Raw genomic sequence first — 13,339 nt, 5'->3', positions numbered from 1 at the left:
ATCAAGTCAACCTTCTTAATTTAATCTCCTTATGCATCAGTTTCCTTATCTTAAAAAGGAGGGCTTGGACTCAGTGACTTCTGAGGTTTCTAGCAAGATTCCTCATAGTCTGTGGTTCAATGTTCATGGATTTGTAGGGAAAAAAATAATGTCATTTAATTGTAATGGAAAATAGTGGTGATGTAAGACATGATATTCTTGAAGATCTCAAGAGAAACACAGGGGAGGAGAAAAAGCATAACTAAAAGAGCAATCTATAAATGAGTAAATATTGTAATGTAATCACGAAATCATGTAAAAAATCATATAGAAAATAAATTAGAAGACATCAGAACTCAGATTAAATCCAATGCTCACTCTTAATTCTAAGAAGTCTGATGATTCTTCCTGCCTTCCTCATTGTAAGGAGATGGGGGTCTATAAGGCAGAAGATTGCATTTTTAGGCAGACAAGACTATGTGGCCACTCCTTTGGCTTATCTGTTGTGCTTTATTAAAAAAGAAATGGCTTATAGATGGGTAGGAGTTTACTGGGAAGTGGTTGGTATGAAATAACAAAAATTATAAATTTTTTGAAAAGTAATTCAGATCCAAATTTGGTGAACTGAATGGGTGATCAATTTGGATGAGACATACACATTTGCATGCATGCATTCATGCACCCATCCATACTCAGAAACACATATTTTCTTTTACGTGACCTGTGAACTGGTTGCAAAGGCAAGTCCCTCAAAGGGCCCAATGACATTTTGGACAATATAACCTCCCAAAATGACAAGTTGAAGTTTCAGTGAATAATTACTCATTTAGATGAATGCTTTGGTATTATGATTTTTTTTTTTAATTGTTCCAATGACCCCAAAGACATCTTATTTAGTTATCTGCCTCAACCACAGATCTAAAACTGGAAGAGTCCTCAGAGAACATCCAGTACAATGCCTTCACTTTATAGATGAGGAAAATGAGGACCAGGGAAGTTAGAAAACTCACCTAGTGCTGAAGGATCTGAATCAAGTCCTTTAATTCAAGACTCCATTTTTTCCCCCCACTCTACCCTACAGGAGCACAACAGCAGTTGCACTTGCTTACCCATATCTGTGATCCACACGGCTATCCTCTCATACAAGAAATTCAGGATCATGATGATGACAAAGTTCAAGCAGGATGCAGTGACTGAGGTGGCCAACTGGGGAGTCAGAAGACTGCTGATGGGCTGGAGGGTTTCTGTGTTCTCCATGATGCTTGCAAACGCCGCGTAGACCGACAGACGGTATACAATCACTGCTATCATACTGGCTATGATCAGAGAAATCTATGGGGAGGGCAAATATGGAGAGCTTATGACCGCAGACCTTGAAGATGCATACCCAACCAAGGTGGGGACCTCCCCAGACCTGTGTAGCACACTGGTCACTTCCCATTTTAATCAGCCAATTTAGCAGCCTAACATGCAAAGGGCACCAAATCTGTCTCCCCTCCTATTAACAGGATATAAATATTAAGAAAACATCACATATATAGGTATTATTGCATCTAGCAAAGTTCTAGTGGAAAATGTTTTCCAGATCTCCTAAGGTTTGTTTTAGGACTTTTGGGGACCAGTTCAGTGAATTCACGAGTGTAGAAATTTCCCAGAATAGATGCTTCTTCCTGAGCTAGCTGAAGATTGATAATTCTACTGATAACATTTATATAACTTACACAAGGAGTAGGATAATTGACTTATTCCAGAATCACAGAGTCAGTATGGTGTTATATGCAGATCTTAAACCCAGGACTTCTTGAGTCCAGGCTTTCTACCCATTCTGAAAATAGAAGTTATAAAAGTCTCACTTTCTAACCCTTTCTTCCACTATCAGACAAACAGAAGTTACTGCCTGTAATGGTGTGATACACAAAAGGATTCTTGCTAGAAAGGTAATATATATGTCCAGGGTGCCCTATTTTGTGGTTTGCATCATTTAATTTATAATGTAACCCAAAAAACTGGGAGGAATAAACTCTGCTCCTATATCAAAATATGCATGATATTACATTTGACCAAAGCTGCCTGTAATAGAGTATCGTAGATCTGATTAGATAAGAATTGGACATGGGAAGTAAAACATTGGTAGAATTCCACCGGTACTTCAGCAAGAGAAAATCTTATTATCCTAAAATATAGACCATGGTGTTCTCTCTTCCTTTGGGCTGGTAATAGCTTTAGAAGGAAATGGTCCACATTAACAATCCAATAGGGAAGGAAAGATGGAGTGCTAAGGGTCAGAGGGAAGGGGCTTATCATGACAGGTCAAGCCTGTATTAGGTAGTGATTTGTTTGTTGTTATCATCCAGGCCTGTGATTTCCCCATGAAGAAAGCTCCCTTCAAGGAAACTCATTCTACCAAAGCAAATCAGCTTCTTAAGTGTATCTCCAACTTAAAGTCTTAACAAGGTCCTTAGTACTGAAAAGATAAGTGATCTATTTCCTAGTGTCATTTAGGTAGAATGTATGACAAGACAGGATTTGAATCCGTGTCTTTTGGATTCTACTCTGTCTCTTTCTCTTTAATAACCCCAAAAATGTCTATTTAAAAGATTATTCCTTCTTACTTCCTTAAATTAATAACCAGTTGAAAGAAAAAAAATATACATATATATATAAAGAGAGGATGGAATAGGGAAAATGATGCTCTGATCAGAAGAATTAAATATTTGGATAGAACATTGTCTATCATAGGGTGTGCTAATTCCATCGTTTGACAATAGGTGATGTAGATACATCTGTAGATACATAACATAACTGATAGGATGCTGTTTATAAAGGCAGAACTGGATTTAAAGATAGTCTCTGACATATACTGGCTGTAACATCCCAGGTAAGTCTGTAAGCCTCTAATTTATCTTTTAAGTCACAGAAGGATTGTGATTTGCAGCAGTAGAGTTAGTTCCTCCAATGGGAGATTCTATGGTGAAAAAAATCATGATTCTTTTATGTATGGGAGACAATTTATCTTCCCTTCCGTGGGATAACCTTCTGTGGTTATCCCAGAATGAGCTCAAATGCAAAAGACAGGCAGGAACTGGGGGCAGTTGTTTTTCTCTTGAGGCAGGAGACATAGAAAAGGACTCATGTCTCCAGAAAAAGTGACTAAAAATTTATGGGTGGAAAATTGAAAAGTCTTTTTGGTTTAAAATTTTCTCTGTTCATTCTGGAGAAGGGAGGGGAGAACAGAATTCACTAGTCACATGGGAGGAATATTAGATAATAGGATTTATTTCTTTTCTCATAGTGCTTCCCCTATAACTCTAACTCTGGTGCACTTTGCATGAGAGGCTAAAACCAAGAAGCATGCTGTGAAACAGACTCCCCAAGGAAACCCACCAGGGACAGCAAGCCTCAGGACAAATCCCAAACAATTTGTGGTTAAAGGGATGAGGAGACAAAGAGATGCTCACCCAGAACAACACGGTAGCTCCTGAGAAACAGAACCGCAGTGCCTGACTAGTTAGGGGCAAGTAAGGCTCCAGCTCCTGTAACAGGCCAGCAAGCAGAGCAAGATTCAAAATCCACACTCCACACAGATTTATTTCACAGCAAACAGCTGTCAGAGCCCCAATAGTTGTGGGAGAGCAGGCACACCTTAGGCGAGCCCATCACCGATCATGGAAAGGCAATGCCAGGGAGAGGGCAGGGGCACTGTGGGCTGAGCTCAGCAAGCTGAACCACCTGCTCCTGCACTGCAGGATGGCAGGACACATGTGGACACTGAGCTAGAATGAAGCTCAAAAGCTCATAGGGAAACCAGATCATAAGTGAAGGGATGGAGGGCGTATTAATGGGCATCCCAGCAATTCACTTGTTTTGCAAATGGAGGAAAGGAGTCCTGCCCTTCAGTGCTTTGCCCAGTCATACAGCAATATGTGACAGGGAGATAAGATGTGAACCCGAGCCCTTTGACTTAAAATCAGTGATCACCAAGACTGGCATTGCTTTGCATGAGGTGCTCTGTGGAACCTTCCACCTGCACCTGTTTGGACACGTCCCATTCTTCCACACCATCTCGAAGCCTGACCATCACCACTTCCAGACCTTCACATGTAATGGATTAGTTTGGTTAGTCCGAGGCCCCGGCTGCAAAAGGAAGCAGCCAGGTCTTACCCAAAAGAGGATTGCCATCCAGCAGAGGAATAGTTTCCCATAGAAATCTAAAGTCCACTTTCTTTCAAGTTCTATTTCCTAGAATATCAGATTAGATGGTTTAAAGAGGGCTGGGGTGGACAGCCAAACAGGCAAAGAAAATGGAAAAGAAAATACAGAGCCAGACATCCAAAATGGCAAGCTCTGACAAACCCCAAGCTTCTTGAGACGGCGCTTCGGCCTCTCTAATACGCTGACATCCCACTTGCTGATCGTGGACGCGGTGTTCAAGCCGACTCTTATCATCCTTAGGCTATCTGCTGTCCAGTAGGAGAAGGTGGCCAAACCACAAGATAGCAATTCTTACTCACAGTGCAGTAGAATGGTCATTGTTTGACAAATGGCTTACTGATATACTACTTTATCTGTTAATAATTGTTAGCAAGGTTAATGGTAACTGGGGTTTTTGTTTGTTTATTGTTTTTCTAATCATGGAGTTGTAATCAACAGACATTTGAAATTCAATGTGAGATCCATTAAAATCACTCATTTCAAAGGTGTTTATAGAATTTTTAAAAATAGAATTACTTTAAGAACCTTCCCCTATATACTGGCAGAAGACTAGTCATAATTTCAATTTCAGTTAATAGTAACTTGGGTTTTTGTTTATTTGTTGTTTTTCTAATCATGGAGTTGTATCCAATGGACGTTAGAAATTTAATATCAGATCCATTAAAATCACTCAATCCAAAGGTACTTGTAGGATTTCTTTTAAATAGAATCTCTTTAAATATCTTCCACTATATATTGGCAAAGAACTGGTGTTATAATTTCAACAGGGTTAATGGTAACTGGGGTTTTTTTTGTTCATTTGTTATTTTTCTAATCATGGAATTGTAACCAACAGACATTAGAAATTCAATGCAAGATCCATTAAAATCACTCATCCAAAGGTGCTTATAGGATTTTTTTTTTTTTTTAAACAAAATCAAGTATCTTCCTGACAGAGGACTAATGTTATAATTTCAACTTCAACTCAGCACCTTCTCTAAACTGAACAGGTAGCTAAAAAGATCTTAATTCCTGGCTAAGTGTCTCTAATGATATATTAGGATGATCCTTCTATACAATAAAAATACTATAACAATTATAGTCTCTGGATGGGCAGTCATGGCAACTATTAGTAGTGCTGAGAATAGAACTTTGGCAGAGCAGGCAAATGGAGATTTCATACAAAGTTTGCATTAGAGAAATGATGGAAAAGTATTGATTCACTCAACTACGTATGTTGGCTTTTTCCAGTCATAAGCACTAAGCTCATCAAAACCACTGGATTTTTAAATGTTCAGGGCAACACTGGTGTTCTGAGAAATGAAAATGAAAATGTTCTCTCTCTTTTCTAAGGTCAGGCATCAGAGGATTGGTCATGGCAAATATTTTCAGAAGGAAAGCTACCACCAAACCACCTATACATAAAACAAATAGATTCTTTCATAAAGCCCTGAGTAACCTGAATTGAGATCATCTACTAATGAACTCTAGTTCACTAGGGAAAGTGGGAAATGAGACAGAACTTGGGATGGAGGACTGAATCTCATCTGATTTCTCACTGGATCTTGTCATGGGCCATTGGGCTTAAGATGCAGAGAATGTCACATGCACGGAATCATTTGAAGACTGATGTTTTTTATAAACCAATCCTCTGTACCCTGGCTCTGCCATTTTTGCTAGCTATGTGATCTCACTTTGAATCTAAATCAAAGCATCTTTAGTTGTGAGTTGTGACCCTGTACAGGATCATATAACTAAATGTGAGGGTTGAGAAATTATGATTTATTATGTTTGTATATTTATTTTATATACCTATGTAGCTAGGGTAGTATACAAATTTCTCAGGTAAAAAGGGGTCATAAGTTTAAGAAGCTCTGTTCTAGATAATACTGAGGCCAGACCTGACATAGGATTTTTTAAAACTCCCTATTTAAAAAAAAAAGGAACAAAAACATTCCACCTATGGCAACAGAAGTGAATCAATGGGAGCTGATCTGGTATCAATCAATGGATTCCTTTGGTTTTTTAGAAAAGATTTGGAAGACACTATTCTGACTTCATGAATGGCCAGGGCTGGAAAGTTTCATTTGCTACTTCCCCCAACACTGGGAGAACAAGAAGTTCTGAGATGAATTTAGTCAGGGGTACCTACTTATTCATAAACCAACTCAGGTGCCAGATTATTGTAAGTTTCATCTTCCAGGTGATTTTTTAATTGAGACGCCCACTTACATAATGGGAGAAGATACTCTCTGATTGTGGTTTTTCCAGATTTTTTTTTCATTGTGGTTTCACTGGCCTTGGGATCCTTCACTAAGAAAACTCCTAACTAAAAATGTTATAATACAGTTTAGCAACTCTCTTATAACTTAAAGTCTTAAAGAGTTTCTGGGAGTGGGGTAGTTGGATGATGATGATGATTATAACTAATATTTACACAGTACTTATATGTAAGATACTGTGCTAAGCAATTTATAATTATCTTATTTGTATCTCACAACAATTCTAGGAGGTAAATGCTATCACTATTGCCATTCTATAGTTAAGGCCAGTATCTATCAGGTGCCAGAATGTGAATCTGAATTTTTCTGATGCTAAATAAAGCCTGTGCTCTAATCTCTACAGCCTATTTCCTCACCAATTAATAGACACTTTGAATATTAAATCTCTACTTTTAGATTGTCTTTTCAATGAGGTTCATTTCCCGCTGTCAATCTTTTGAGTTTATGTAAGTGAGCACTCTAAACAAAGTAACCTTGATTACATAGTGTTTGTTGACCTGTTTCAAAAAAACACAATCTCCTTTAAAATCATATAAATAATAAACAAAATAATAAATTATTCTTTAAAAACTGTGAAGCAAAACTTAGATGACATAGATCTTAGATGGAATGGATCTCATGATAAAATCCAGCCAAAACCCTTTCCCTTCAGATGAATAAATGTATAATCACTCCCAAATTTTAGATATAGCATCCGATGCACAGAGAGTTTGCTTAGCTTATGTGCAGATCACACAGCTATTACTTGTCAGAGTGGGAACTAAAATCCAAATTTCCATGTTCTTAGCACAGGTGGTTACAACCAATCTAAACATGACACATCTTTTAAGTCATATAATAATTAAATAATAATTAAAATTACTACCATTCATAAAGCTCTTTAAAGGCTGACAAAGCACTTTGCAAATGTTATCTTATTTTATCCTCATAATGATCCTGGAAGGTAGAGGCTATTATTATCCTCATTTTACAAATGAGATCGACCAAGAGTTAAGTGGCTTGGCCAGGCGAGTTAAATGTCTAAAGGCAAATCTGAGTCATCCTGACTCCAGACCCAGCTCTTTATGCACTGTATACCACCTAACTGGCTCAAAGACTGGGACCCCCACTTCTGTACAAGCTGTGCTGTTACCTGAGTCACAGGGTTCTTTTTCTTCAGAGTACACTTGGCTTCATATTCAGGTCTCAGTTGGAGCTGCTGCTGCTCTTCCTCGAAGTCCACCAAATCCCACTCGTACTCCAGTCGGGCTTGGCGTCGTTTCCAAAACTCCAGGAATAACGTAACTACAAAGTGAGGATGGAAGGGTGAGAAAGAAGAAAGGGAAGAAGGGAGGGAGGAAGGAAGGGAGACAGATAGACAGAGAGAGATGTAGAAATAATGACAAAAAAGACAAAGAGAGACAGAAACAGAGAGCCAAAAAAGAAAGGGAAAGAGATAGAGAGAGGGAAAAACAAAAAGAGAGAGTAACAAAGAGAGACAGAAACAGAGACAAAAAGAGACAGAAAGACCAAAAAAAAAAAAAAAAAAAAACAAGAGATTGAGGGAAAAACAAAGAGACCCAGAGAGAAATAGAAAAAAGACAAAGAGACAAAGAAAAACAGAGAGAAACAGAGAGACAAAGACAGAGGGGAGGGGGGAAACAGAGAGAGAAACAGAAAACAATGTTTTTACATAAATCTTATAAATTGTTCTTGTTCTGTACACCTCATTCTGTGTCACAGACAACTTTGAAAGACTACAAGAACCCTGATTTCCTGCCTTGATTTGAGAGGACTCTTGAGGAAGCATGCTATCCACACCTCCCAACAGAGAGGGCTTGTATTCAAGGTGCAGAATGAGACACATTTTGGGGTATGGCCAATGTGGTAACTTGTTTTCCTACACTAAGCTTATTTATTACAAAAAGTTCGTTTGTTTAACATTTTAAATTGAGGGAAGGCATGGAGTAAAGTAAATGCTGGTTAATTGAAAAATCAAATCAAATGAAACCAAAAAAGCCAGTGCTTCAGCAGTAACCCAAGAAAAGGCCATTTCTGGCCTGGTTTTTCCTTTTCTAACATGTTTACCATCTGAGCTACAAGAGGCTTCTTGTTCCCAACTGCACCTTCAGCTTTTCACATTTTTGACACAGGTTAGCCCAATCCCCCCAGGTCAGACTCTTCAGCCTCAGCGCTCTGGGTTTCTAAGACTGTAAGCTACAGTGAAGGTAAAGGAAGCTCCCTACAGCAATGGGAATCAACATTCAGGCCTAATTTCTCCTCTAGACCAGAAAAAAGCAAGACAACCTAATGTTTTTGAAGGACATTGGTTTTGACATCCCTTCGTTCTGAGGCTGGCAGGAAGCAGAGCTGATACCCAACGCTCATGCTTCAAACAGTAATAACTTGGGTAGGGAGCAGGGAGGGCAGCAAACAGAGACTGCAGGGCTGGACTTTTGCACAGGTGCAAGTCTCTCCCCTAACTCCTCTTAGTCCTGGATGGGTCAAATAACATCTGTGACCTCAGGTATCTCTAAAGCTTTATCTACTAAGGCAGCCAAGAGTTCTCTCTCAAAAATATTTGACAGAACAATGCAGAATTCACCCTAAGTGGCAATATTAGGTTTCCCCAAATTTCTAGCAATCTTGCAGACAAAAATCACAGAATTCTGCACATATAGTTTTCTAGCTGCGAGACTATGGGCAAGTCACTTAACCTCACCGGGCCATGAGGGGTGGGGCTAGACACCAAGTCACTTCAATCTTTTGGCCTGTTTTCTCATTTGTATAATAAGACAGGTCAGCTAGCTTTTGAAACAGCTAGGTAGCACGGTGGTAAGACTTCTGGGTACAGAATGGTCAGTTCTAAGTTAACATTTGGCCACAGATGCTAGCTTAGGGAACCTGGGAAAGTCATATTAATCTCTACTTGCCTCAGTTTCCTCAGTTATAAAACAGGAAGATCTATAACAACTATCTTTCAGAGTTGTTGTGAAGATTAAAATATAATATTTGTAAAGTATTTTGCACAAGCCAGGCACATAGAACTTGCTAAATAAATGCTTAATTTCTTCTTTTATTCTTTTCTCCATTCTTTCTTCTCTCCTTTTTCCTTTCTTCTTTCCAGTCCTTTTCTCCCCTTCCCTTTCTTCCTTCTATTCCCAGTTCTTTACTTCTTTCCTTTCTGTTTTCCCTCCCTTCCTGCTTCTTTCCTTAACTTTCCTTTCTTCCTTTCCTTTTCTACTTTCCCTATCTTCCCTTCCTTAGTTTTTTCCTTTCATTTCTTCAACTTTCCTTTTTTAGCTCTTTCTGTACTTTCCCTTCTCTTTTCTTCCCTCTCATTCCTTCTTTCCTTATTCCATTCCTCCCTTCTTTTCTGAGGTCCCTTTCAGCACTAAATCGGTAACACAATGTTCTTCTATCAATTCACTTCCTTTTCCTAGGGAAATTACTTCTCCTTATTTGTAAAAACATATACTGACCTAAATGGCCTCTGAAGTTCCTTTTAATCTGATTTTCCTTAATCTATGAAGCTTCTTGCATATGTATAACATAATAAAAACTCCTATTTGCATTTAGGGTTCATCATGTTGCTCTAGGTAGACAGTGTATCATTATCCCCATTTTATAGTTGAAGAAACTAAGAGTCTGAATTGGAATTTGATGGGATTTGAAGTCTCCTGAATCTAAGTCCAGTATGCTCTACGTCATGTAGCTTCTCTAGGAAATTACAATAAAAATGTAATGTGAGCTATTGAACTGTAATTTTTTTTTTCAAGCAGAGGATTTCTTTTTACTATCTAAGCCATTGCCCCACCTTACGACTCAATCCCAACTTCTGAGACTGGGTCTTCCCATCTCGCAAGGAAAGCAAAGTGCTTTCTCAAGACAGCACATTTTAGAAACTGCTCTTGAAAGCCATTTAGTACAATCAATATACACTGATAACTTCATCACAAAGGGGTGGTCATCTAAATAATTCAGCAGGAGAGGCTGGGCAGAAGGGTTTTGTTAAGAGCCAAGGATGTGGTTTGGCTCTGAATGATAGAAGTGGAAAGTCCATTCCCATTTGGAATCTGTCCAGGTGAGGATGGAGATGTCTTCAGATGCAGTGGGACCAAAGAATGGGAAGTCTCAGACTACTTCCACAATCACCTCTACAGGTGTCATATTATTGAGATCTGGGCTTTTAGAGAAGAACAAAAGTTTCTTCCATATTTGTACTTTTTTTTTTTTTTTTTTGGGGGGGGGGGTAGGGGTCTGGTTTTCATCACTAGAGAAGTATATTCAAAATACTTTTTAGACATTTTGTGTGAAACAGAGATGAATTTAATTCAAATCCAAACTGGGTTCTGAGTTTCTTGTTAGGAAACAACTCCTTGTGACAAGGTGGAAACTTTGTGTCTCAATGGCAGATGGTATCCAGAAGTATCCTCTTCCTTTTATTTGTGGAATCTAATTCTTTCTTTTCCCCTGTTATATGTGGAGCACTATAGAGTCACACCGAGCTTTTATAACACCTCATTTGAATTAGGGGCTATAGGTATCCCTATTTTATAGATGAAAGTATTGAAAGTTAAGTGAATGGGCCAAGATCATTTAAGCAACAAGTGGCAAAACTGGGTTTAAATCCAGATCTGACTCCGAAACATACTATAAACTTACTGAAAGTCCACAGCCAAGCTACACCCCCGCCCTGAACCTGATAATTTCAATATAACGGATTTATAAGTCTAATGCTGAAAAAGATGCCAGAGACCATCTAATTCCCTCATTACACACATAAGTAAACTGAGGCCCAAGTAAATGAAATAACTTATCTGAGATTACACACTTTCCCTTTTCTTCCCTTCCCTTCTTTCTTTTCCTTCCTTCCTAGCTTGCTTGCTTCTTCCTTCTTTCCTTCCTTCCTTCTGAAAAATTATATTTTATATATGAAGCAAGAAGCTAGAGTCTAGAAGGGATCTCCGAGGCCATTTAGGTCAAGTGGTTTCCCTGATTCCAGAGTCAGAGCTCTTTCCCTATATGATGCATGTGAATGATTTAGTTTTTAAAGAAATATCCCACAGGAGAGGAGCTCAAATCTGTAGCCACTAACGGCCCACAAACATGCCTAAGTCTCATTTTCATGACTCCTAGCCACAATATACCTTTTGCAGTAGCTTGCACATAATAAACACTTAAGGATTAAATGTTTGTACAGCAATTGTAAGAGCTTTGGGGGCAGAAACCAGGATTTCTGTGTCTCTCCCATTGATGGGAATGATGTATATCATTTTGCTGAATTCCCAAGTGGTGAATGAAAGACATACAAAAATTCAAGTGCAAATCAGTTCTCTGCTACACTGACAATCCCTGAAAGAACCACTTGATGGCAGCATTGTCAAAGAACCTCTCCCAGAGTCTTCATTGGGAATGTCAGTCACTCTTGAATTTTCACATAGGACACATTTTATAATTGAGGGGAGATGTTACAATAATAATCTGCAAACTATATTAACTGACAGGTAAAAGCTTGGTCACCCAGAAAGAAACTGTTTCAAAAACAGCATCTTTTTAAAGCATTTACTAGGATGCCCAGAAGGAGGATTACAATTGCCTCTTTTGGTATCCCCTTCTGTGTCTGGCACTTAGAAGGTGCTTAATAAGTGCTTACTGAGGAATTATTGTTTCCCCCATTAAATTACTTACTGTTTAAAGCCACAGATTGTCTTATGACTCTTTTGGTATCTTCTGGCTTAGCACAGGGCCAGAGCATTTAAAAGGTGCTTAATAAGTGCTTATTGATAGATTGTTGTTTTTCCTATTAGATTGTTAATTGCTTAAAGCCACAGGTTGTCTTCTGACTCTTTCTGTATCATGGTGCTAAACACAATACCTGACACACAGTAGGTACTTAATAAATGTTGCTGGATTAAGGTTAAAAACAAAAAGAATTTGTGTCACTGAAGCTAGAATCCAAACAGATTTTTCATAGATCTTTTGAAATATTAAAATAAATTTTCATCTTTGGGCTCTCCAAGTAAGAATCACAGAATATGAAAGAGCTTTTGAGATGACAGGATTATCAATTAGCCATCAATGGTTATTATTCCACCTTCTGACTTTACAGATGAGAAAACAGGTTGACTGGCTTGTCCAAGGTATACAAGGACTTGTGTCCAGGCCTCCTGGATCCCATTCCAGTGATCTCTTTTTCTCCATGCTGTCACCTCACTTGACACAATGAAGGAAATACTAGGATTCAGAGTATAGGTCAGTATTTGTCTTCCTACGCTGGATTTCCTTCAGCATAGTTATACTGAATGCAGTGTTGGACTGAAGTATCAAGAGGAATTGTCTTAGGCAATTAATAGCTGTGAGACTCCTGGCACTTAACCACTCTGGTTCTCAGTTTCTTTAAATGTAAAAATGAAAGAATCAACACCATAAAGTCTGTTCCAGCTCTGAACTATGCAAGAGTATGAGAAGACCTTATGGTCTATATATAGATTTATGATCCATAATGATACATCCTGAAAAATCCAGAAGTGGGTTTAGATGACCTATGATGTCAAGATTTACTTTGATTGACCTACCAAATCTGGCAAAATCTTTTTCTGGAAGTACTATAGAATCCATTAATTTCAACTTCCTCTGCATCTTTATCCTTATTTCAACATCCTGTGTTCTAGCCCCTACACTCAACAGTGCAGGGTAAGCTAAGCCTCTTAAACTAGTACATAGACATACTTACAGGTCTGTCAGCTATTCTACTTATCATTACAGCATGGCCTCCAAATATTTTTCTATGGCTAGAAAAAATTTATGGCTTGGTTAGTGATAAGCCTCTCTAAGTTTAGCAAGGCTGGTCCTTAAACAAAAGATGGGTCATTGGCAAGACTGTATTCTTCATTCATCTTGATGTG

General features: G+C 38.5%; 1 protein-coding gene across 8 annotated transcripts in view; it reads right to left on the bottom strand.

Annotated features, from left to right (window-relative positions):
- Window positions 1–13,339, bottom strand: part of ANO5 (anoctamin 5) — a 145,156-nt gene that overhangs the window by 18,535 nt on the left and 113,282 nt on the right. For 6 of the 8 annotated variants that reach the window (XM_031941867.1, XM_031941869.1, XM_031941872.1 and 3 more), the window contains 3 exons: window positions 7,585–7,736; window positions 4,141–4,218; window positions 1,089–1,311 (listed from right to left, as the gene is read on the bottom strand). In XM_031941867.1, coding sequence (XP_031797727.1) covers window positions 1,089–1,311; window positions 4,141–4,218; window positions 7,585–7,736 — 453 coding nt within the window. Of the gene's footprint in view, window positions 1–1,088; window positions 1,312–3,437; window positions 3,513–4,140; window positions 4,219–7,584; window positions 7,737–13,339 lie in introns of all 8 variants that reach the window. The other 2 variants (XM_031941868.1, XM_023506299.2) reach the window with 1 other exon arrangement.

The sequence above is a fragment of the Sarcophilus harrisii genome, chromosome 6 (genome assembly GCF_902635505.1).
Source record: "Sarcophilus harrisii chromosome 6, mSarHar1.11, whole genome shotgun sequence".
In the NCBI taxonomy this organism is placed as follows: domain Eukaryota; kingdom Metazoa; phylum Chordata; class Mammalia; order Dasyuromorphia; family Dasyuridae; genus Sarcophilus; species Sarcophilus harrisii.
Note: the sequence above shows the minus strand (reverse complement) of the source record. Positions and strands in the feature narration are given on the sequence as shown.